This window comes from Nannobrachium achirus (assembly GCF_963921795.1).
Source record: "Nannobrachium achirus genome assembly, chromosome: 5".
Lineage (NCBI taxonomy): Eukaryota > Metazoa > Chordata > Actinopteri > Myctophiformes > Myctophidae > Nannobrachium > Nannobrachium achirus.
This window is the reverse complement of record NC_137814.1, coordinates 57370099-57397152: the sequence shown is the minus strand read 5'-3', so window position 1 is coordinate 57397152 and position 27054 is coordinate 57370099. Positions and strand designations below refer to the sequence as shown.

The window sequence follows — 27054 nt, the reverse complement described above, 5'->3', positions numbered from 1 at the left end:
TGTTATTTAATGGCTTCTCCCAGTTTAAATGAAGGTTGAATGAATGTTGTTATCGGGTGTTTAAATAAATGGGTGTTTTCTAAAACTCTCTTTATCTCCTTCTCAGTCCCCCCCCCCCCCCCCCCCCCCCCCCCCCGCCCCCTCTCTCTCTCTCTCAGTTTCACCCCTTTCCTATCCTTACCCCACCCCCCATCCTCAGAATCTGTCTGGCTCCAATCTTTCTCTCTTTGCCACTTCTCTTGTTTCTCTTCTCTGCTCATAAGGTCTACTCTCTCTCTCTTGCTCTTTCTCTCCCCTGTTTTTCTCTCTTATGGTCATTTACATTTATATTGAATTAGAAGCTGTGGAGAGATAGAGAGAGAGAGACAGAGAGAGAGAGAGAGAGAGAGAGAGAGAGAGACGGCACTAGAGAGGGGGAGATGGAGAGAGAGAGACAGCAGAAGAAGGATGAGAAAAAAGTCCTTCTGATTATAATGTGAGATTACGAGCCGACTGAGCTGCCATTATGTCGTGTAATTACAGAGAGAGAGAGAGAGAGAGAGAGAGGGAGAGAGAGAGAGAGCGAGAGAGAGAGAGAGAGAGAGAGAGAGAGAGAGAGAGAGAGAGAGAGAGACGATATACCTGAAGAGGCGCCCAGATGGCAGGATCCATCTCATTTAGGTTCTCTCTCTCTCTCTCTCTCTCTCTCTCTCTCTCTCTCTCTCTCTCTCTCTCTCTCTCTCTCTCTCTCTGGAAAGGTCTCTCCAGTGATGTAAAAATGTACTCGCACATTTGTTACTTGAGTAAAAGTATCAATACTTCAATGCTGTACCTGATACATGCGTTATCATATCCTTGGGATGGGACTGTTATCAATATTGTCATACCTTAGCCAAGGCTCAGTAGTCAGACTACCAACTACCAGGAGCTGGGTAGTCCCAAATGCCCCCGTTACAAGTAAAAGTCCAGAATGCTAAATTGAATACAAAAGTATTGGTATCAAAATGTAGGCCTACTTAAAGTACGAAAAGTAAAAGTATTCTCATTATGCAGAATGTCTCATTTCAAGTTTTCAAAGGTATGCAAATCTTTTTGAAAACAGCAGATCTACTACAAAAGATTTCATGTGGGTGTTGTTATTATTTATATCAGGTCGCACTTGCTGGTGGTGATGTCACCAAGAGAATCCCTCATTGGCTAAAGGCCCTGCCTTTGTACTGTCGGCCATCTTTTTGAGGAGAATAAACTTGGTCCATCCACAAGTTTCCGACGTCCCATCGTGCATTGCACAGCAGGTGGGCGGCAGTTCCGGCGTCAGCAGCCGAGCCGATCTACAAGCTCACAGCGGTCTCATCTGCGACGTGACGTGAGCTTGTATGTCAGCTGTTCTCAGCTGTTTTCTGCATGCTTGTACCGATGTCGCGATGTGTCCCACACATAATTCTACAGTAAATTCCCGCGGAAATTGGTGGATAAAGATTTGAGAGAACATACTGCGAGCCCAAAGATTTCATGTGGGTGTTTATATGTGGTCGCACTTGTTAGTGGTGAGTCTGGTGACGTCACCTAGAACGCTGCTCCTCATTGGCTAAAGGCACTGCCTTTGTACTGTCTGTAATTGTTTTGAAGAGAATAAACTTGACCTATAAAGTTTTGGTGTAACATACCAGTCTCGCCTTTCAGCGAGCCCACAACTAGAAAGATGCAATTGGAAATTGCAAGTGTGGTTGCCGTTGACTCTAATGGGGAGCCAATCAGAGAGGGGGAACAGGGTGACAAGGTATCGTGATGTCTGATTGGGCGAAGGGTTACGTCACATGATGAGAAAAATGGACAAGAACGTACTGTATGAATCCATATTTGGTCAAGTTTTCAGTTCGTCCCGGTCACCTTTGACCATAATGTAGTGACTAACTGGAATGCAGGCGCAGGTTTCAAGGGTGTTTAATAACTCCAAACAAAAGTACAAGTCAGGCAAAAGTATAGTCCAAAGCAAAGTTCAAATACTGTAACAAACAAAGGCAAACACGGGACGGGACCGTGTGGAGCTGCTATAGTCTCCTAAAGCCACGGCTCAAGTCCTTAAATAATTCCTATTTCCTTCACTTGTTTCCTATGTCCTTGTCTGTTAGTCCCGCCCACTGGGAGTTGGCCTATCACCTGTGATGTTGTCATCAGAAATGGCCAATGGGATGTCTCCTCTTCTCTATTTCCTCAATGGGAGGGACTAACATACAAGCAAGGAAATAGGAAATAGGATTGATTTAAGGACTTGAGACGCAGCTTTCTAGAGTCAAACAATACTGCCTGAAGTGGAGTGGAGGAGGGGTGTATATATAGGAGTGAATTAATGAGGGACAGGTGCGTAGAGTTAATGGGCAGGAGATGAGGATCTCTGGAATGAGGACGTGAGCGTGGTCGTGACACATAACATAATCTCCCACTTGCCTTTGGCCTGGTAATCATACTTACCAAGTTATAGCCTACTATCGCATCATATAGTTATCAACACGATGAGTTAATAACGTTATCACACAGTGACATCACAACCAATGCACTGTCCTATAAAGTGAATTGTCAAATAAACAAAGTGTTATTTGCTGCCCCTTTGGCAACAACGTATCGGAGTGACCTTCAGTTTTCTGCGTTTGTCAGATAGTCTTCTGTATAAAATGGCACAACAAGGAGTTCAGTTGTGCTGTCCTATCTGTCTGGATCTGGTGAAGGATCTAGTGAGCGTTCCCTGTGGACACAACTACTGCAGCAGGTGTATTGAACACTGGAATCGGGATGATCAAAGTGGGGGATTCAGGTGCCCAAGGTGTCCACAGTGCACAGAAACGTCCATCCCAAGACCTGATGTGAACTCCATGTTGGCTGAGGTGGTGGAGAAGGAACAAACTGTTCCTCTTGATGACTGCTGTGCTGGACCTGGAGATGTGGCCTGTGATTTCTGCACTGGGAGGAAACTGAAAGCTATGAAGACTTGTCTTCAGTGTCTGGTCTCTTACTGTGACGCTCACCTCCAGCCTCACTATCAGTCTCCAGCCTTTAAGAATCACAAGCTGGTCAAAGCCTCCAGCGAGCTTCAGGAGAACATCTGCTCTCGTCACGACGAGGTGAAGAAGGTTTTCTGCCGTACTGATCAGCAGTGTATCTGTTACCTGTGCTGCATGGATGAACACAGGGGTCACGATACGGTCTCAGCCGCAGCGGAAAGGGCTGAGAGACAGAAAGGGTTTGACACGAATAAACAGAACAGCCAGCAGAGAATCCAGGAGGGCGAGAAAGACGTGAAGGTGCTTCACCAACAGGTGGAGTCTATCAATCACTGGGCTGATAGAGCAGTGGAGGACAGTGATGCCATTTTTAAGGAGATGATCTCTTCCGTTGAGAGAAGACGTTCTGAGGTGAGAAAGCTGATCAGAGACCAGCAGAAACGTGAAGTGAGTGGTGTTGAAGAACTGAGGCAGCGTGTGGAGCAGGAGGTCTCTGAACTGAGGACGAGACATGCTGAGATGGAGCATGTGAAGTTGGCCGACGGCCTAGGCTCCAAGAATGGCTCAAGATGTTCTTTTACAGCTGTTTATTTCACCAACCTCCACCTCCGATGCAGTTTTGTACAGTGCAAACCATAATTCCAAATGCAAAAATAAAGTTGGCCAAAAATCAAAAATAGAGAACTCAAGAACAAAAGGCAAAAATCAAGAAAAAGGAAAAAATAACAAACTGCACTAGACTATGCCCATGAAGGGCCCTGGCAGCTCTTCCACAGAGGTGTTCTCACCTCGCTCTCCCGAGCATAACTGAGTTGCCCAGGTTAGCAGCCTTCCTCTTAAAGGAGTGGATCGTACCACTAACCCGGGAACTAATTAACAGCAAATAGCTGATCTACAAGCTTACAGTCTCTTCTGAATACATTAACATACTAATAAATGTTCAAGTGTGTTACACTACCCATCATTTAGGTTAGAATTCATATATAGAGACAATAGGAAACCTTTGCTCAATGTTACAGTCAAACACCCCCACTGCTCTACAGTACTGGCCCATCCCCCCCCTATTTATGTGGAATGGTACAGTCCTGATCTGTTTGTCTGCCCCACATTCAACAGAGCACAGCCAGCACTGCAGAGGAGCTACAGGTGACCAACAATGAGCTAAATCACAATAAGCATGTTCAATAAACATTTCAGAGTCATTTGTGAAACCACACCGTATCGACATTTGTTTACATAAGCCACGCAGCACATACACCTCACAACAGCGCTCCCAAACCGGCCGGTGTTCTTAATTAGTATTTGGCGCAGCTGTGTGGTGTGTGTGTGTGCGTGCGTGTGCATGCAATGTCTTTAAGCAGAGCGCATCTTCCTATAGGGCACAGGCTGCCCCGTGACATTTCCCCCCCCCTCTGAAGGCGCCCCCTGTGGCGTCCTCGACAGGAAGTCAGCGGTGCAGTTCTCAGACCCCTTCCTGTACCGAACCACAAAGTCATACGGCTGCATAGCCAAGAACCACCTAGTGATTCGGGAGTTAGTGTCCTTCATTTCTTTCAACCAGGCCAATGCCCGGTGGTCCGTCTCCAAGGTGAACTCTCTCCCCAACAGATAGTACTTCAGGGAGTCAAGTGCCCATTTTATGGCAAGGCACTCCTTTTCCACCACCGAATACCGCACCTCATGGTCCATGAGCTTCCTGCTGATGTAGACGATGGGATGGAGGTTACCTGCTTCCCATTGCAGTAACGCCGCCCCTATGCCCACATCCGAGGCATCAGTCTGGACCATGAACGGCTGTTCGAAGTCAGGGCTTTTCAGAATGGGTTCTTTGCACAACAAGTCTTTCAGGGTGTTGAAGGCCACCTCACAGCGCTCCGTCCACTTCACCTTGTTGGGCAAGTTCTTTTTGGTGAGATCGGTGAGGGGAGCTGCGATGGTGGATAGCCTGGGAATGAACCGGCCATACCAGCCAATCAGGCCCAATACGGACTTGACCTGAGACTTGGTGGTAGGTCTCTCAGCCAACCTGACAGCCTCGAGCTTCCCAACCTGTGGCCGAATTACCCCATTACCCAGCACATACCCCAGGTACTCCGTCTCATGTTTGGCAATGGCACACTTGTCTGGACGGATGGTCAGGCCCGCCCCCTTGAGTCTCTGGAACACAGCTTGTAGATGGACCAGATGTTCTTGCCAGGACCTGCTGTACACCACCACATCATCCAGGTAGGCTGCTGCAAAGGCCTCTGTGCCCACCAGAACTCTGTCCATCAACCGTTGGAAAGTTGCAGGTGCCCCATTGAGACCAAAGGGCAGGACAGTAAACTGGAAATGTCCAAACGGCGTTCTAAACGCGGTGCACTCTTTGCTCTCTGGGCTGAGGGGGACCTGCCAGTAACCCTTACACAGATCAAGGGTCGTGATGTAGTGTGAACTGCCAACCCTCTCCAGAAGGTCGTCAATTCTTGGCATCGGATACAAGTCTCTCTTAGTGACCTTGTTCACCTTCCTGAAGTCGAGACAGAACCTCAGAGTTCCATCTTTCTTTGGGACCAGGATGATTGGACTGCTCCACTCACTGGACGATGGCTCGATGACACCCAGCTCCCTCATCGCCTCGATCTCCTTCTTCAGGACTGGCAGCAGGCGTTCTGGAACCCTGTAGACAGGCTGGCGAAGGGGATCTGGCTCTTTCAAGGCGACACGGTGTTGAGTGACATCGGTGCGGCCTGGAGTTAACCCAAACAGGTGCTTGGGCAGGATCTGAAGAAGCTCCTTCCTCTTCTCCTCCTCCAGGTGGCTCAGCTCCAGCTGTGGCTCCCCCTCTGGCACTGGTAGGTACTGCTCCGGTGTCTCCTCTTCCTCCCTCACAGCCTTCACATACAGAGTGTGGCTTGCTGGTGGCGGTGGGGTGGGACGAGGATTCCATTTCTTGAGCATGTTGATATGGAATGTCTGTAACGGCTGTCTGCGGTCAGGCATGTGGATCTGGTACGTCACCGGACCCATTTTCTGCTTGACCTTGAAGGGACCCTGCCACTTTGCCAACAGCTTCTGCTCTGAAGTCGGCAACAGCAACAAGACGTCCTCACCCGGCTGGAGACTTCGCTGCCTGGCTGACCGGTCATACCACTCTTTCTGCTTTGCCTGGGCTTGGAGTAGATGTTCTCTGGCAATGGTGGTGGACCTCATGAGCTGCTCTCGCATGTTTAGGACGTAGGAGAGAATGTTCATGTCCTGTGCTTTAGCGGGACCCTCCCAGGTCTCACGGAGCACATCAAGAGGCCCTCGAACCTGGTGGGCGTAAAGCAGCTCAAAAGGTGAAAAGCCCGTCGAGGCCTGAGGGACCTCGCGGTAAGCAAACAGAATGTATGGCAGCCATTTGTCCCAGTCTTTACCAGTCTCTGATACAAATTTCTTGAGCATGCCTTTCAAAGTCTGGTTCAGGCGCTCTACTAGCCCGTCAGTCTGAGGGTGGTAAGGGGTAGTCCTTATTCTCTTAATCCCTAACAGCTGATAGGCCTGTGCAAGCGTACGGCTCATAAAGTTCGGACCTTGGTCACTTAAAACTTCCCGAGGAATGCCCACCTGGGAAAAGAACTTTAGCAGAGCCGATGCTACTTGCCTAGCCGTCACCTCTCTCATCGGAATGGCCTCAGGATATCTGGTGGCATAGTCGCTGATAACCAGAATAAACCGGTTTCCTGATTTGCTTCTCTCCAGGGGCCCCACTACATCTACTCCTATTCTCTTAAATGGAGTACCAATGACAGGAAGTGGAATAAGGGGTACAGGGGCTGTAGCTTTCCCTGCTGTTAACTGGCATTCTGGACAGGTTTTACAATACTCCTTGACCTGGGTGTACATTCCTGGCCAACAAAACCTCTTAGAAATGCGCTGCAGGGTTTTCATAAAGCCCAGGTGACCCGCCCAAGGAATCGTGTGACCCACCCTTAGCACTTCCTCTCTACAGGATTTGGGGAGTACTAGCTGTCTCCCATCTTCACTGACTCTGTACAGAAGATCATTTTCAATGACATAGTGCTCACGGTGGGACAAAATGCCTGTGTGTTCCTTCTCTGCTTCTTTGAAACACTGCCCCAGAGTGGAGTCCTCATGCTGACATTTAGCAAGATCACAGGGTAAGGTGTCTAACTGCAGCTCTAGCGCTGGCACTTCTGGCTCTGCCTGCTCCATGAACTGTGGCATAAGACCCTCTGCTTGAACTTGCTGTCTGCGCCTCTCCAATCTGTCCTCGTGTGTAACTGTAGGCTCCCCTACCTCCTCCCCATGCAACGGCATTAACTGCATTAACATGCCTACCTGCGTGTCGGGTGTACCAGGTAGGTGTGCTGTAACTGACACTGGCTCAAGTGTAACAGGGGACCCTGCCTGCTGGATTACAGATGAAACTAGTGGCTGTACCTCCGGCAATGGAGCCTGCCTGGCTCTGGCACGTGTCACTACACCACAAAACCTTTCCCTGCTTTCATCAATGAGGTCATACAGGACTGGAAAATCTGTACCAAGCAGGATGGGGTAGGGCAACTCTGGGACAACACCCACTTTCATCAGGTACACCTGCCCTTTAACCTCAATGTAAATGTCAGCAGTAGGGCTCTGTTCTTCATGGCCATGGACACAAATGACAGGGATTGAGTCTCCATCATTCCACAGTTCTTTAGCAACCAAGTGAGACTGTACCAGAGACTGTGAACAACCTGTGTCTAAGAGAGCAGTGTAAGGCTTGCCATTTAGCTTAACAGTGGTCAAAGGGGAGTCTGGCTGCTCTTCAGGGTGTACCGGGAACTCAGGCCTAGGGACATAGCAAAGACTGGTGGACTTGGGCTTTTTGAGGGGGCACACGGGGCGTGTATGTCCTACTTTACCACAATTATAACACACAATCTCTGGCCTATCACCTGGCTGTGACTTGGTGTTAGTGTACTCCCTAACCACCGGCCTGTCTGACCTAGGCTGGGCCTGATAGCTAGACTGAGGACTACCCCCCTTGAACCAACCCTCAGACTTACCCCTCGCCTGGCGCTGTCCGGCGTAGCGGTAGGAATAGGACCCTGGATCCTTGTGTGCCGAGACGTAGGTGTCAACGAGATCTGCTGCCTCTTCCGCTGTCTCAGGATCCCGCTCTTTGACCCAGACCTTGACTTCTGTGTAGAGGACCCTGAGGTATTGCTCAAGGACCACCTTCTCAAGGATGTCCTCTTTGGAGGCAGATGAGAAGTCAAACCACTTGCTGCATAGGTCTTTGAGGCGGGTGTACAGCTCATGAGGTGACTCGTCTTCTGGCACATCGAGGCTCCGGAAGCGCTGGCAGTACAAGTCTTTGTTCACCTCGTACTTTCTCAACACTGCCGCTTTCAGCCGGTCGTAGTCTTGCGTGTAGACTGGGTCCATCGCTACAAACGCCGCTCTTGCTTTGCCTGTCAGCAAGGGAATCAGCCGGATGGCCCACTGCTGTCGTGGCCATCTGTACACCACCGCCAGCCTCTCAAAGGTTGTAAGAAAATGTTCAATATCATCGGAGTCTTCCAACCTCACCAGCCTGGGGTCCCCCATCGGCACTGGTGCTGACCCTAGTCCTGCTGCTGCACCTCCCATCACTGGTCCCGTTGGCGCTGGTCCCGTTGGCGCTGGTCCCGTTGGCCCTGTTGGCGCCCTCGGCAGCGCCCTGGCTGCCTCCATATCTAACTGGATCTGGGTTATCTGGTGATTAATGACATCGAGCCTCTGCTCCTGTCGTTGCCGGTTGTTGTCCTCCCTTCTTTCCTTCTCCATCTGAGATTGCATGTACGTTTCGAACATTTTGGCCAGGCTGGAAAATGTTGCCTCTTGGGAGGTGGTGGTGCTCACTCCACTGTGGACTGGTTCCTCCACAACTCCTCCTGTGGCACTTTCTTCATCCTCTTCCGAGAGCGCTGCTTGCTGCTGGTGGTTTCGTAGCACTGGTTTTGGAGGCATCTTGAACTTTTCTTCGCTTGCTTCTGACACCACATGTGAAGTTGGCCGACGGCCTAGGCTCCAAGAATGGCTCAAGATGTTCTTTTACAGCTGTTTATTTCACCAACCTCCACCTCCGATGCAGTTTTGTACAGTGCAAACCATAATTCCAAATGCAAAAATAAAGTTGGCCAAAAATCAAAAATAGAGAACTCAAGAACAAAAGGCAAAAATCAAGAAAAAGGAAAAAATAACAAACTGCACTAGACTATGCCCATGAAGGGCCCTGGCAGCTCTTCCACAGAGGTGTTCTCACCTCGCTCTCCCGAGCATAACTGAGTTGCCCAGGTTAGCAGCCTTCCTCTTAAAGGAGTGGATCGTACCACTAACCCGGGAACTAATTAACAGCAAATAGCTGATCTACAAGCTTACAGTCTCTTCTGAATACATTAACATACTAATAAATGTTCAAGTGTGTTACACTACCCATCATTTAGGTTAGAATTCATATAGAGACAATAGGAAACCTTTGCTCAATGTTACAGTCAAACACCCCCACTGCTCTACAGTACTGGCCCATCCCCCCCCCTATTTATGTGGAATGGTACAGTCCTGATCTGTTTGTCTGCCCCACATTCAACAGAGCACAGCCAGCACTGCAGAGGAGCTACAGGTGACCAACAATGAGCTAAATCACAATAAGCATGTTCAATAAACATTTCAGAGTCATTTGTGAAACCACACCGTATCGACATTTGTTTACATAAGCCACGCAGCACATACACCTCACAACAGCGCTCCCAAACCGGCCGGTGTTCTTAATTAGTATTTGGCGCAGCTGTGTGGTGTGTGTGTGTGCGTGCGTGTGCATGCAATGTCTTTAAGCAGAGCGCATCTTCCTATAGGGCACGGGCTGCCCCGTGACAGAGCAGATCTCACACACAGAGGATCACATCCATTTCCTAAACACTTCCACCTCCCTCTCAACGATCAGTGAATCTACACACCCAGTCAGCAGCAACATCCGTCCTCTGAAATACTTTGAAGATGTGACTGTGGCCGTGTCAAAGATGAAGGACAAACTAGAGGACATTCTGGAAGAGGAAGGGACAAACGTCTCAGAGACATTGAATGGAGTGAGTGTTTTACTGTCAACACTGCCAGCACCCAAGACCAGAGTGGAGTTCTTACGATATTCCTGTCCAATCACACTGGATCCAAACACAGCACACCAACGCCTGTTTCTGTCTAAAGCTAACAGAAAGGTAACATGGCTGAAACAGCGACACTCATATCCTCATCGTCCAGAGAGATTCACTCAATGGAGTCAGGTTCTGAGTAGAGAGGGTCTTGCTGGATGCTGTTACTGGGAGGCAGTGTTGGGCAATATTACTTAGGAGAGTAATCTTTACTTATTACTTATTACACCTTGGAAAAAGTAATAATATTATATTACTTATTACTTGTAAAAGAGAGTAATATATAATATATTAAGTTATATTACTTTTTTCTTTTTTTTACCCCGCAAAAGAAATTAGATGTACAACACCACAATCTGTTTAGCCAGCTCCTTTTAGAACTGAATCAAATTTATTGGAACAATAACAAGACTATAAAACAAAATAGTTAGCTTTTTTTAAGATGAGTACAATGCTTTCATAAGGCATCCAACAAAACCTGAGTACTGAGTGACACTGTAGTTCTTACAGTATATAAAAAAAATAAAAAATAAATAAAGCAGCAGTCTCTCTGACTTAGTGATTTTCACAATGCAACCACATGTTTTCAAAACGAAGCTAACAAGTCCTGACTCCTGACAGTCTGTAAATCTTATATATAAAAATAAAGCAGCAGTCTCTCTGACTCTTTTAACTTAGTTTCACAATCCAACCAAGTGTATTGACAGTGACAGTACTGTAGATCTTACAGAATATAAAATAAATAAATACAAAATAAAGCAGCAGTCTCTCTGACTTTTTACCTTTGTTAGTTTCACAATCCAACCAAATGTACTGAAACTGTAGATCTTAAAGTATATAAAATAAATACAAAATAAAGCAGCAGTCTCTCTGACTATTTAACTTAGATAGTTTCACAATCCAACCAAATGTACAGACAGAGTAGATCTTAGTATATAAAACAAATATATACACAATAAAGCAGCAGTCTCTCTGACTTACCAGCAGTTACCTTACAACCAAATGTAGCCAACAAGTAAAATAAAGCAGCAGTCTCTCTGACCTTTTAACTTGGTTAGTTTCACAATCCAACCAAATGTTTTCAAAATGAAGTCCTGACAGTCTGTAGTACTTTTATATAAAATAATAAAATACAAAATAAAGCAGCTCCCAGTCTCCCTGACTTTTTAAACGTAATGATTCTTAAACAATAACATTAAATTAAATTAAATGTCTCCTACAACCACATTTAGGCAGATATGTCCAGCTTGTTTAGTTATCTCTGTCCTGCCCCTAACATAAGGTACTAAAGTTCACTGTTCAGTGAAGTTCAAATCACTTCTTCTTCTTCACTTCAGTGTAGTAGCAGTGATTGTATCTCATTAGCACAAGCCTTTCGAATCGCTTATCTGACAATCTGTTTCTTTTAGGGGTGAGCACCAACCCTCCTACACTAAAAAGGCGCTCCACAGGTGCACTAGATGGGGTTGGGGTGTTGTACTTCAAGAACAACTTTTTGATGTTGGAGAACTTGTTCAGAGTTGAAAGCTCATACCCTGACCTCAAATAATCCACAACTTCTTGTTCTACAGAGTAGCTGTTCTCGGGCTCTTTCTCAAATGCAAAAAAGTCCATTTCAGCAGCGCTGTCTGACGCGGTGGATTCAGAGGCAACCTCCTCAGCGACCGCCTCAGCGGATTTGCGACACTCAGCTGTCAGAAGCTCCTTTGTGGTCTCTCTCCTACCTTCATCTCTCAGCCATCTCAGCTTGAATTTCGGACAACTCACAGCAGCCAGAAGTGCATCATCTGAGCGCAGCACAGGAGCAAACCGTGTCTGGATGGCCTGAAAAACACAATTTGATCTATTAGTATTGCTTTTATTTATATGGGGGCCATTTGCTCTAAAGCAGTGGTTCTCAACATTTTCAGGCTGCGACCCCCAAAATAATCATATTTTAACCACCTTACTAGAAACTAAGAGTTGAGGCATTACATTTTGTGTAACACAGTTCTATTGTGAAAATAGACAATCTACAAGCATGTAGTTCTGCTATTTTCACAATTACTGCCTCTAATATTTGACAATTTGACCAATGTTTAGTTTGTCATTTTAGGTGTATTAAAAGTCCATAAATTGTCACTTTAGAAATGTGCATATAACCTCTATACACTTAAAATGTATGTGGGTTTGTTAACTGTTGAGAGAGAAAAACAATGTTGCACAGTAAGCTGTTCATCTGGGGTCCCCCAAAATAATTTGGGGAGCCCCAGACACACAGGTTGAGAAACACTGCCCTAAGCAATGTTAAAATTAATTTTGATAATTTATATTGACTGCTTTGACAATGCAATCATTAAATCTGCAAAAGATAATATAGGCTTACCTGCACAATGACGTCTGGAAGGCCAGCTGTCATCCTCACGGTGTCCTTTGTAGCAAGTGTCCTTGTCACCAAGATTTCGAGGGTTGGTATTAAAGCCCCATAGTGACAGTTGTCCCCTTGCAGTACGTCCAAAGCTACAGTAAGGGGCTTCATCACGATGCAGTATTCCTGCAGGAATTGATATTCCTTCTCACTGAGACACTTAATTCCCAGTTTTACGCACAGGTCGTTGCGCTCAGTCGTGGGGATTTCAATGACTCTGGAAACAGCATCGTAAAACGAATTCCACCTTACGGATGACGGCACTAGTAGCTTTCTGGGGTTTGCTTCCTCCACATATTCTGATGCAACTGATGATCGACTTGCTTTATTCCAAAGAGCAGTGCATTTTGCAACGCTAGTTCTGTACACATTCTTGGTCTCTGCACTGGAATTTAAGTATTTGTCGACATCGCCCGTGGAAATCAGATTAATTGTATGCGAAGCACACCGGTAATGTGGCGGCAGGGTAAACAGAGCATCAGTCTCATTGTCATCAATGGGGACGTCGAGGATATCTGTGACATCTGTATAAGTTACATCATCATCATCGGCATGGTTTTCGTCCTGTTCTGATTCGGAAACAGAGTCCATTGTGACAGGCTGGTATACTCTAAACGCCTTTGCAAAGTTTGATGCGTTGTCAGTCACAGTGGCAACAACTTTGCCAACAAGTCCATATGCTGAATGGATGTTATCTATTTCTGAGCCAATTAGATCAAATGTGTGCCTGCCTTTAATTCTTTTACATGCAATAGCTGCCTTGTGTCGCTCCATAGTTATAGGGCTGATCCAGTGCACTGTAACTCCTAGGTAGCTCTTGTTGTTTGCCGTCCAGATGTCAGCTGTAGTGGAAACAAAGTCTGCCTCACCTAAAGTCGCCTTCAATTTAATTTCCATCCCCACATATTCTCTATCAAGCCAAGAAGAAAAAGATTTTCTCTGTGGCAGGCTGACATCGGGTTTCACAGGTATTTTGTCAATGATGTTTCGAAATGAGGGCTTGTCAACTGTGGATAAGGGTAACATTTCCTCTACAACATACCCAGCCACCAGCTTCTTCAGCTCGTCTTGATTTAATCTAGGAATATCTTTTCTGAAATCCAGTTTCTGCTGTTTTGGGTCGGAGGGGCCATCCTTGTTAGCGGCAGGCAAGGCAGCAGGGGCAGCAGGCGCAGCTTCGGTGAGCTTAACATTGGCGTGCACTTTTTCCAAGTGCTTCAACAAGTTAGACGTCGTATTTTTTGCGGTGGAAAGTGTTTTATTGCCCACGCAAAGTGTACAACGGACAATAATGTTTTTGGCATCTTTGACGCTCACAAACTCAAAATAATGCTGATACTTCCAGCCGTGAAAAGTAAACACTTCTTCATTGTGTTCCGCCATCCTTTCTGTTGTGTTGAACTGGTCACCAGTCGCACAACATACGTCATAACTCTGCCCAGGCTGCGGCAGATCTACAAGCAACAGCGCAACTCTGTTGATATGTGTTTGTAGTTTGTAGGTCTGTTCTATTTTTGCATAAGATATAGGTCATAGCTCTGCGCAGGCTGCGGCAGATCTACAAGCTACATCTTATCTCTGTTGATATGTCTTGATAGTTTGTAGGTCTGTTTTATTGTTGCACGATGCGGAAACTTGCTACTATGAGTAGATAATGATGATGAAGAACAAAAACACAAATCACGCTCAGTAACGGAGTAGCGAGGCTTTTTTTTGGCGAAGTAAAGCGTTATATATTACCATTTTTTTAGAGTAATACCTTATATTACTCGTTACTGGAAAAAGTAATAATATTACAGTAATATATTATTAGTAATACGTTACTGCCCAACACTGCTGGGAGGTAGAGTGGAGGGGATACATCGTCGACATAGCGGTCTCATATAAAGACATCAGCAGAACTATTGACTACAATCAAATATTTGGAAACAACGACACGTCTTGGTGTTTTAAATTGTGCTGTAATGGAGGTTGTGTTTTCAGACACAGATGCATTGAAACTAAAATCCCAGGCCGCGTGTCCTCCAGGGTGGGAGTGTACCTGGATCACAGTGCAGGGACTCTGTCCTTCTACAACGTCTCAGACACCATGACGCTCCTCCACAGAGTCCAGACTACATTCACCCAGACCCTCTATGCTGGGTTTGGCATATACGGTGGAGTATTTGGGACAACACGGTTTGCGGACGCTGAGTTGTGTGACATCAAGTAGATCAGACATTGTGTTTGTCTCATGACTACAGGATCATTAATTATGTCCCCAATAGTTCCGTAGTTTCCTCTCAAGGTCAACCTTCTCAGAGTCCAAAAAGTAAACTCAGCCCCTATATGACATGATCGTTTCATATTAAAAAGGCTAAAGATTATACAAAAAAATAAGATTATTTCTCTATTGCAAGGTTTATGCTGTTGGAAATCCTGTTTATTTCTCTTTCTCAATGGTGCCCAATTTGTAAGGAACATGTTTTTGTGAGATGAGCAGTGCAACATATTGTTCTGTTGCTATTGACTCTTATTTTTGGGGTCAGATGTGCTCATCGGCCACACTATATAAAAAAGACAAAACGTTCTAACTACCTACCAGTCACCTACCAGGATTAAAATCATTAAACACACAAACAAACAAACAAACAAACAAACAAACAAATGCGATAACAACAAATATATCCAATAAAACCATAAGACCACAATTAAAGTATCTATAGACTTCAACTACCTCTAAGGAAACCATCCGCTTCACTTGCCTTTAGGAGAGATGCATACGCTTGTGCGTACATGAACAGCATTGTTGATTTCCTCGACTAAAACTATGATGAAAAATGTCAGTCAACTACCCTTTTCCACTGACGAAAACAAAATAAAAACCAATGACTAAAATTGAGACTAAATAAAAAAATCGAACCTCGGTTCGAAGTGAAGCGGTGAATTCTTATTGTATGTGTTCTAGAGCTATGAAATCTGTGTTCTAGATCTATACATTCTATCTTCTAGATCTATACTTTCTATGTGCTTTAGTTCTATATTTTCATGAATTCTGAATGAATGAATGATTTTGTCTGGAGGGCCAAATTGTCATGTGAAGCTTGACCAATCCTCAATTCTGCATGCATGGGACATGGGACATGGGACAGACAAAGCCACACCTTGGAAGCGGCTTTCAACCGCTTCAAATATTGACAATGTCAACAAATAAAAACTAGAACTGCACTCTGTCGAGGTGCCAACTTGCGCCAGCGGAGTGTGCCATGAGGTGTGCTCACAACTGACATCACCACTGGCAATGCCAGTGACATCACCACTGGCATCACCAGGAATGCTGGTCCCTCATTGGCTGTTAAAGATTAAGTTGCCAAAAATGCTGGTCCCTGATTGAGCTACGGGCTTAAACAAAGAAGGACACCGACAGAAATAAGAGACAAGTCATTTCATGTTTGTTTGCACTCGGGTGTTGTGCTCTTTGTCAGGTCTACACGTTGAATGAGAGCTCAAGCTAGAGTCCTCATTGCACTCTGGTTGATAAAAATGGAGATCCTTCCCAAACATCTTGTCCTTTGCTTGACCTTGATAATCACCTTTAGCCCCTTTGCGACTGCAGCTTTAGCACAACACCACACCACACCACACCACACCGCACCACATAAAAATATCTACATTTTCCATTACACAAAAGTACCCCTATCGGTAAGAAACAAATTGACCCTTTTAACTGTGATTATAATACAATATAAATTTGTATTACAACTATCCTAAATTATAACACACTATAATGAATTATAACTGTGATTATAATACACTATAAAGTATTAATGTATTACTATGATAATTATAATACACTATAATAGATTATAATAGTGGTTATAGCACAATAAAATCTATTATCATGTATTACAACTATATCCTGGTGGTCTAAATGAAAAGTCAGTGAGTGATCAGTCATTATGAAGTGTTTGGCCCTGTTTGGCCTAGCTCAGACCTACTCTAGACTGGATACTTTTTAGTACCACGTTTAGTACCACCTTCACACCACTCTACCCAGGTCCTTGTAGTGGAAAACCTGGCACAAGTGGGCGGTGTGGTGTGGAGTGGTGTGGTGTTGGGGCTGTGGAAAAGGGGCTATTGGTGCCATTTTTCCCACCAAAGTACAAACCATGGTCACCAACTGTGACCACAAAAGGGCAGCCGATACTGTCTCTGACCAGACCACCAAACTTGTCGTCGGACACTGCAGCTTTCCGAACGCACTCTGAGAATAATATAAATATTTTCAGCATTTAACCAAGTGTAATCAGCTGTTTCGAAGCCATCAAGATCTGCCAAAATATTGTTTTGTCGACAAAATCTGGGACTAAAACTAAAAAAATTCAGATGACTCAAATATGACTAAAACTAGATACATTTTTATTCAGAAGACTATGACTGAAAACTGTTTCCAAATATTGTACTTTTACTCCACTACATTGTATGAAAACGTGATTGCTAGTTACCGGTACTTGTGTACTTTTATTCAAGTACATTTTGAATTCCAATTCATAAAGACGGGGTCATTGAGTATGCCTGGTTGTCATGGTGGGTGGTGACCCAGCTGAAGTTAGCCACACCCACAGTGTTGCTGTATGGTAAAAGGGGAGGGGATGATTTTATGATGTCATTAAATCAGTGTATTTCCATTAGGCCTTTTGACTCATGCAGAGGCTTTCAGCTTTCAGGAAGTAACCAAAATACACAGGGAAGACATGCACATTATAACCACACCTTGGGGTCTATAGAGTAATGTTAACTCCATAGACAAATAAAAAAGTACAAAACTAGCAACACTTCTTAAAGTACAAAATGTGAGTACTTTTCCCACCATGGACAGTAGTTAAGGTCGCAGTTACTATCAAAACCTCCACCGGCTGTCTGTCCGTCAGTCCGTCCGTCAGTCAGTCAGTCAGTCAGTCAATCAGTCAGTCAGTCAGTCAGTCTGTCTGCCACGTCACGTCACGTCACACTTTTGCCCTACTCATATCTCCGCCATCGTTGCCCCTATCCATGTGAAATTTTCCACACACACTCCTTGCCTGCCAAACCACAACCTTCAGGACCCCCGGACCTCCACGGACCCCCAGGGACCCGCTGCCACCGCCGCCAAATTGTGCAAAAATGACCAAATCACAGTGGCGGCTCCAGACAATTTTTAATGGGGGTGCTGGAAGGGATCTTGGCTGTTAATGGAGGTGCTAAGTAGTTGTGGATATAGCCTACCAATTTACGTATATACAGTATAAGAGCCTAAACAAACACAAATGTATTTATCTTTATTTTTGCTAGGCTCCAAAAGCCTATACGTACAGCCAAATATCTTGTGCTGCATTGCAAAATCCACTATTCTGTTAAACCAAAAAAAGAAAAAAAGCCTAGTGTACTATTATTATTGACAAAGCGAATCAGTGCTCAATCAGTACAAGTATCGCATCACAAGTGTTAAGTCATAAATGGTAATACCATCAACAAAAGGAGTGATGTATAGGGCAGGCTATAGGCTGCACACAATGCAGATACTGATCATTTCTGGCACATTTTATTTTTTCCTAACTTATCATGAAGGACTTTCTAGTGGGCAGGAATGTTTTTTTCACCAATGTCATAGATTTGAACAAAGATAATTTTATTTGATGGCTGAAAAAAATGTTTTGGCTGAGCATGTCTTGGGGTGCTAAGGGGGTGCTATGGGCTTCTTTGGAGGTGCTAAAGCACCTGCAAGCACCCCCCTGGCGCCGCCTATGCCAAATCAACACCCCAACTGGGCTGCTCACGGGGAATTCCCGGGGACCACCGACTCCTGCTGCTCCAACAGTCATTCACATTCATTGGTTTGACTTTGCCCTCCCCTCATTGGCCAAAACTTTATTTGGCTTTCTCATCAACCGTTTGTTGTACACACTTGTGGGTGGTGTCAACTGACTTGATTAACTAATTTCCTGCTATCCCCGTCGAAACCGGAGATTACCCGCTGTACCACTCTACGATGCCCGAGGAGCCCGAAGATTTAATTATCTTTAATCATTATGAAACGATTAAAAGTATGATCGCTGATTATAGCCGATTCTGGCTCTTTAGGCCCGCCTCCTCCTAACTGTATCCGGTCGTATTTCCGGTTTGGACCAGATCTAGGTTTCCATATCCGGTCTGAGGTCCAATCGTAGCTCCGGTCGCATAGCTTTCATTGTAAACAAGGAAGCTGACTGCACGGCCATAGAATGGTATTTTTTCACACGTTTTTTTTTTTTTTTTTTTTTTGTAGCTGTTTGATTCTTTTACCCGCCTGGCATATTATGATCTGCGCACAAATCATCTGCTATGTGCGCGAATGTGTCCACGTGTTACCATAGCGCACAGCTGGCTGTTTCCAATGTTTTTTATGTAAACACTGGCGGATACAGCAGGGATACAGCCAGGCAACGGATATGTCTATTTCGAAAGCTGTCACCGAGTCTACACGTCTACTAGATGAATCGCGCACAGATCGTGCACGATGCGTGCGAGTGCCCACGTTAAAAGGTAAGGACAATTTGGCAGGAAAACAGTTCAGCCTATGTTTAAAATAGCAGCAAATGAGTTAAGAGTCCTTCACCTTAATTGGTTTAACTTTGCCGCGCCCCCTCCTCTGCTTGGCCGAAACTTTATTTGGCTTTACTCATTAACCATTTGTCGAACAAACTTGTGGGTGGAATCAATGCCACTTACAGGCTTCTTTGTGTATACTGTGACCTGATGATCGCTTATCTCCCGATTAGGAAGTCTTACTGGTAGTTCTTCAAATGGACCCGACATCTCTCTATCTCTCTCTCTCTCTCTCTCTCTCTCTCTCTCTCTCTCTCTCTCTCTCTCTCTCTCTCTCTGGGACATTGGATTCGGCGGCTCTCCGTGCCGTCGGATTTTCAGGCCATCGGAATATCGAGATTTAGCCATACGGAGTATCACTGTGGAGTGGGCATACTATTCTATTAACACTTAGTCTGTCATAGTTTTGCCATAACTAATGTAGATTAACTGCCAAGACTTTTTCCTATTGTATTTACCTGATTTTCGATGGCTCCACATTGTGCGCGCGGCGGCTCCCGTTCATGGTTGTTCAAGGTCTTTTCTTTCACACGGAGAAGAAAAAATACAACCGTGATGATCCTTGTGTAAGCTATGGTGTATGGTCCATAGAAAACAGGATGTTTTGACCAAACACGTGATATGGGAAAAAAAAAGCAGAGATATACATTTTTCTGCAGCAGGATGATTACCGGTACAAGTGAATGGCCGAATGGAAGTTGCCGGAAGTGGCTTTTGCAAGGCATCATGGGAAATTGATTTTTTCCCTCACTCCCGGGCTGTTGGTACAGCCCTCAGTAGCATTTTGTTCCCCAAATACCAGACAAAGGTAAATTCTGCACCTGTGCATGTTGCTGCGGAATTCAGATGTGTACCTTTTCTACAGTACATAAAATACTTTGTGCGTGTTTTCAGCAGGTCCACACGGTTTCAGCAGGAACCGCTTTTCTGGTTTCCGCGAAGCTTGGCCAATGTGACCCTGGGCAAACACGCGCACCAATTGACCAATCACAGTCCGGACAGGCGTGGGACAAACAGACAAATAGTAGGAGCGTGGCTTTTTATAACTTATGTGGTGTGGAGTCAGTGAACACGCTGGTGGTGCCTCTTCAGATTCCCTAACAGACTGAAACTCTTGTCACACTGTTTACACACATATGGTTTTTCTCCAGTGTGGACACGCTGGTGTGTCTTCAGGGCACTTAACAAACTGAAACCTTTGTCACACTGTTTGCACACAAAGGGTTTTTCTCCAGTGTGGAGACGCTGGTGTCTTTTCAGAGAAGCTAACTCACCGAAACCCTTGTCACACTGTTTACACACATATGGCTTTTCTCCAGTGTGGACACGCTGGTGTGTCTTCAAGGCACATAACACACTGAAACCTTTGTCACACCGTTTGCACACATATGGTTTTTCTCCAGTGTGGACACGCTGGTGTGTCTTCAAGGCACTTAACACACTGAAACCTTTGTCACACTGTTTGCACACAAAGGGCTTTTCTCCAGTGTGGACACGCTGGTGTGTCTTCAGGTGACATAACTGAATGAAACCCTTGTCACACTGTTTACACACATATGGTTTTTCTCCAGTGTGGACACGCTGGTGTGTCTTCAGGGCACTTAACAAACTGAAACCTTTGTCACACTGTTTGCACACAAAGGGCTTTTCTCCGGTGTGGACACGCTGGTGTCTCATCATGTTACCAAGCTGACTGAAACCCTTATCACATTGTTGACAGTGGAAGGGTTGTTCTCCAGTGTGGACACGCTGGTGTGCCTTCAGAAAAGCCAGCACACTGAAACCTTTGTCACACTGTTTGCACACAAAGGGCTTTTCTCCAGTGTGAAGACGCTGGTGTGCCTTCAGAGAATTCAGCACACTGTAACCTTTGTCACACTGTTTGCACACAAAGGGCTTTTCTCCAGTGTGGAGACGTTGGTGTGTCTTCAGGTTACCAAGCAGACTGAACCTCTTGTCACATTGTTGACAGTGGAAGGGTTTTTCTTTGGTGTGGACCTCAGTGAAGCTTTTATCACATATGATGAGGTTTTCTCTCCTGTCTAAGTCATCAAAATGTGATGACTTAGACAATGTTTCCTTACTTCTCCCGGTTGAGTTAAAGTCCTCGCAAGATCTTGGTAGGTCTGTGTCTCCTTGTTGCTGGCTGGTTACACAGCTGGTGATTGTCCGACAGGAAGATGAGTGGAGCTGTCCATTGTTCACCATTTGACAGCGGAGGTTGTTGTGGCTCCTCTTCATGTCTTCATGGAGGGTGATCCGAGATGGGAAGGCGTAGATTAGTTAATGGACACTGATGCTGCTTTGGAATTGGAAGGCGTTCTCTATCCCTGGCAGGTTGGAAAGATTTGGTTTTGATATATTTACTCTATCACTCTCTATCTCTCCCTCTAGTTACTACTGACTCACAAAGTACATTCTGTCTGTTCCTCTGGTGATACTCAGACTAAATGTGATGTTTAAAAACCACATCACATCTTATTCAGGTTGACCAGAGCGTGGTCTGACGTCACACAACACAAACCGTTGACATCATTCCTAATAAAAACCGATTTGCACATCTGACAGTTGCAATTAGCAGTCAGCACCGTTCAAAAAGCAATGAGAGGCGAAGACGGATTGTCTATATGCACAGCATATTGGTCTGCTATGCACCAGCAACAGAGGACTCCCCAAATAGACGGTGAGCCACTTGGGTTGGTCGGTACCATCTGAAGGCAATAATTCTCATAGTGATTTTTGTCAAGGTATACATGTCTAGAGTTAAAAGATATGTGATAGCATTGCACCAGTGGTACTGTAGCTGTATAGGTGCTATCATGCAATTTATTTGTGTAACACTAGGCGAAAATTAAATACTTCTTAACCCTTCCAGAAAAATTACAGAAGGTTTTTCCAATTGGTTCTGGTACATCTAGGCTTGCCGAAAAACATACTGAAAATCTGGGAGAATATATCGTATATATGGCAAGATGGAGCTTAAAATGGCTATATAATACTAATACTTCTCAACCTATAAAGGTGCTTTTGGTATCTAACCCTAGGTTTTAGGGCTCAAGGAATGTGCCTGAATCAGTGAAATTACCTTCCGTTAATTATTTATTGCCAAATCCAAGATGGCGTTCATCACAAGGTTATGTTCCATTGTACTACACTAGAAGCTCGGCCGCCCGGTCGGCGATCTGGCCGTCTCAGGAACGATGTAAATAGGGAATGAATGCCCCACCCTTTAATGCAAACCCCATTATACCTGTTGTCATATGACCTGTTTTGACCATCTGTTTGCCTGTGTCCATTTATGCCCATATATGGAGATATCTGTCTGTCTGCGACGCGTCCATGTTATGCTCATATATGGAGATCTCTGCATCTGTCTGTCTGTGTCCCTTTTATGCCCATATGGAGATCTCTGCCCTCGGGAACGATGTAAAGGAATGAATGCCCCACCCTTTAACGCAAACCCCATTTATCTGTTTGCCTGTGTCCATTTATGCCCATAGGCCTATATGGAGATATATTTCTGTCTGCGTTCATTTTATGCCCATATATGGATATCTGTATCTGTCTGTCTTCATCTTGAGCAGTATACGCAGCCTGCTTGCTTTGCCACGCGTGGGGAATGATGCCCCTACGGTTGTTAGGCAATACCCATCATACGCGTTGTTCGATTACGTCATACTGCTCATCTGTTTGCCGGTGTCCATGTATGCCCATATATGGAGATATCTGTCTGCCTGCATCCATTTTACGCCTATATATGGAGATCTCTGTATCTGTTTGTCTGTGTCCCTTTACGCCCATTATGGAGATCTCTATCTGTCTGTGCCTCCGATTGTGTTGCAGACACAGTGCCGGTTCCCCCTTTAATGCAAACCTCATTATACCTGTTGTCATAGGACCCGTTTTGACCATCTGTTTGCCTGTGTCCATTTATGCCCATTGACTCATGTGGTGTATGTGATGTCAGAGCCTTTTATGAAGTGATGTCACAATAAGTCACCGCTTGCACTGATTTCCTCCGGAACAGCCTGATGTCAACAATCAGCTCCGCATAAGGAGATTCCGAATGTTTTGCGCAGGTTCTGGAAAACCGCGCATCGGGTCGGGTCGAGGCCCGGCACTGCACTCCGCGCCGTGGCGGGGAACACACGTGCCGAAACTGAAGCCCGTGGGACGAACGGTTCTCGAGTCCATTTTATGCCCATATATGGAGATCTCTGTATCTGTCTGTGCCTCCGACTGTGTTGCAGACACAGAGCCGGTTCCCCCTTTAATGCAAACCCCATTATACCTGTTGTCAGAAAAGTCTGCTGAGCTTGTGTGTGAATAGATACCTTCCCCAAAATGTGCAGAAACAGGGGAAGTTGAAGGACTAGTGTGTCTTGGTTGTAAAAAGATTGGGGTGTATCATCACCCACTGAAAGATCACGCCCTCATCTCAACAATACCATCAACTCTGTTTACCCAAATGAGATGTCATCCTGGAGAGCAATAATTAGCGATGGGTGGTGAGCAAGTTGTACGGGTACACTTTTAGTGTCAACGATGGATACTGCTGTCATCTCTGGAAAGGGTGTGATACACATGCTCAGGGATGAAACTGTCCTGTTGGTGTATTGGGGCCGAAGTCCAGACTGATTGCGACCGTCAGGTCGCAGTTACTATCAAAACCTCCACTGCCTGTCTGTCCGTCAGTCCGTCCGTCAGTCAGTCAGTCAGTCAGTCAGTCAGTCAGTCAGTCAGTCAGTCAGTCAGTCTGTCACGTCACGTCACACTTTTGCCCTACTCATATCTCCGCCATCGTTGCCCCTATCCATGTGAAATTTTCCACACACACTCCTCGCCTGCCACACCACAACCTTCAGGACCCCCGGACCTCCACGGAACCCCAGGGACCTGTGGAGGGAGAGAGAGAGAGAGAGAGAGAGAGACAGAGAGACAGAGAGAGAGAGAGAGAGAGAGAGAGATAGAGAGAGGGGGAGAGAGAGGGTGAGGGTGAGATCCAGTGGTGTGAAGTAACTAAGTACATTTACTTAAAGGAGTAGTTCACCCCAAAAATACTTTTTTTCTATTGATTAGTCACGCCATGGAGACTTGAGTTCAACAATATTTTTTTGTATTTGTCGCATTCCTAAGACAAAAATCTAATTATAGTAAATTTACCCCCATTGATTACGGATGGGGACCCGGATGGGGATCAATGCATTTGGGTCCCCATCCGGTATCAATGGGGGTACATTTTACTATAATACATGTTTTTGTCTTAGGAATGGGACAAATACAAAAAAAGATATTATTGAACTCAAGTCTCATGAGGTGAGTAATAGTTAGAAAAAAAAGTCATTTTGGGGGTGAACTACTCCTTCAACTACTGTACTTACACTTCAGTTATTTCTTTACTTTACTTGAGTAATTCCTATTTCCAATACTTTTACTTCTACTCCACTACATTTTGGATCCAAATATTGTACTTTTGCTCCACTACAATTATTTGAAAACTGTAGTCACAAGTTACTATGTAGATCTTGATTTTTATTACAAAACATATCAACAACTTCAGCCCATTTCGACCATTTGAAAATAGCCGATCTACAAGCTCACAATGCGTCGCAATGTGACACATTGAGAGCTTGTATGTTGGCTTGCTGAAAGCGTATGTTCTCACAGGCCAGTATGTTCTCCCAAATCTTTATACACTCAGGTTATTCTCCTCAAAGAACTGGCCGACAGTACAAAGGCAGGGCCTTTAGCCAATGAGGGCGCAGCGAGCCCACACTGTTTCGTAGGAACAGTATTTCTAGTTTATTAGACATTACATAATACAACGTATAAATAAGTCAGTAACTGCCTGTTATGATTTTGCGTAAGATTGAAATAATTTTATTGTGATTATGGAAGTGATGCTGACATTAGCTATCGACATCATGTGATTTAGTTTTAATTGTTGAATGGGACTCTAATTTCTGACCATTCAATTTAAGTTGATTTACCAAGAAATAAGATAATGTGATTAAATAAATGTGACCTAACAAATAAAAGAAGGAGAGAATAAAAAAGAAAAGAAAAAAAAAAACAATAACAAATTAAACATTTTAATATCCCTGGTACTCAACGTGGCGTACCACCAGCCAGGGGATCTGAAATCTCTAAAAGGGCCTTTTGGTGAAAATATCGAACATAGCAGACCTCCAAGCTTGGAGGTCAGCTATTTTCGGTGCTTGATATAACACTGAACTAAGCATAATCAAGTCAATACTGGAGATGTGGTGTACGGCATGGATTTTTACACATGGAATTCTTTCAACATGAGATGCTGCATTCAAGTTCAGCAGACAAGGCAATTCTCTTGAATGCTGCCTACAGGTATGGCATGGCATTTATTTCAGCATAGTAAAAACTGCATTCATGGTCTGGAGGCGGTACTTTTTACAGAAGGATAAAAGGGCAGGGGCTCAAGCACCCTTTCATGTATATGTGCACGTGCCTGGGTCTAACTGAACCATCATAACTCTGTAGCCCTGAGAGAGAGGGCTCAAATGGAACCAAATGGACTTGTCCATTTGGGTCCATATGTAGCCTACACTAAATGAACACAGGCACAGCCAATTTAGAATAAACTCGTGTCCCAGAGATAAAAATGTATATTGTGTGTCAAACTATGGGTAAATGCAATAGATACAACGCAATATACTATTTACTTTGTTTATTTACACAATATATAGGCTATTATGTTTATAAAGATTGCAAGAAGGCACAGAAAGCATGGAAAGCTAAGCTTGTAGTCTTATCAGGCAAAGGATATACAGGTATGTGAATTAATCTCTCACTTAGTGTCCGAATCCCACTAGCAGTCACTGTAGAACACTACAATACAGTACACTACTTCCAAAACGTCGAGGATGTTCACAATTACAACACCAGAGGCAGCTCCACAGATCCTGTCCAACCCAGATTCGGCACAAAAAAAAAGGTCAAATGCCTTCTCCTACTATGCCGCTAAAATGTGGAACGCCCTACCGAAGGCCTTAAAGGAGTGTAAATCCATAAATTCCTTTAAAACGGCACTGAAAAGCCACTTAGAGGCGGCTAGCTGTTTCTCAGAACTGGTAGGCTAAATGAAAACAAAGCCCATCCTATTCCTTACCCTCTCCTGATCTTTCTATTGTACAACCGGCTGTCCGTCAGCCCGTCACGTCATGTCACACTTTTTCACTACTCTTATCTCTGGCACCGTTGCCCCTACCCATGCCAAACTTTGCACATACACTTCTCGGCTACCAAACCACAACTTCCACCCCTCATTTCTCACATGGTGCTCTTCTAGCGCCACCATCAGGCCTATTTTTGCAAAACACATCTTTGGACACTGCTCCTACAGATTTTGGCCTAAAATCACACAAAGCGGTACACAGTATCTCTAAAGTCATGTCATCAACATGGATCTGTCCCATTTCCCATATTCCCTCCTGATTGCCTACCATTGCCTGCTAAAGTTTGTGTATGCGACCTGACGGTCGCGTGTCTCCAAATTAGAGTCTTACTGGTATCTTCTGCATACTGTGTTCTACTATCTGTTTGTCATTCCATCTATCTGTCTGTCATTCAATGTCATATGAGTTAAAAAGGATCTCAATTTAAATAAGCCATAGGCTTTCTAGTCCTTTTAGTTGACCTTGTAGACTACCAGTGAACTGTACTGTCATGAAACTGTAGACTACTTTTCAAACTTCTAATAGACCTACATTCTTCAATCAATGAATCAATGAATCAATCAAACAATCAAACAATCAAACAATCAAACAAACAAACAATGTGTAGGCCTATATGACATGCAGGGTGGAAGGGAACCTCCGAACCTGATCAATTAACCTATTTCAAATGACCTATAGTAGGCCTATGTGAGATTACA

The 27054-nt window shown here is 44.7% G+C and overlaps 2 protein-coding genes across 2 annotated transcripts; both read left to right on the top strand.

Moving 5' to 3' along the window:
- Positions 1-2651: 2651 nt before the first annotated feature.
- On the top strand, positions 2652-3617 carry LOC308285210 (E3 ubiquitin/ISG15 ligase TRIM25-like; the record flags this gene model as incomplete). Its single annotated transcript, XM_080725928.1, has 1 exon — positions 2652-3617. The coding sequence occupies one exon, from the start codon at positions 2652-2654 to the stop codon at positions 3615-3617; it is 966 nt and encodes a 321-aa protein (XP_080582054.1).
- Positions 3618-9206: 5589 nt separating this feature from the next.
- LOC308285209 (tripartite motif-containing protein 16-like) lies at positions 9207-14754 on the top strand (the record flags this gene model as incomplete). Its single annotated transcript, XM_080725927.1, has 3 exons — positions 9207-9242; positions 9842-10309; positions 14386-14754. 3 exons carry the CDS (start codon positions 9207-9209, stop codon positions 14752-14754), a joined length of 873 nt encoding a protein of 290 aa, XP_080582053.1.
- Positions 14755-27054: the final 12300 nt, after the last annotated feature.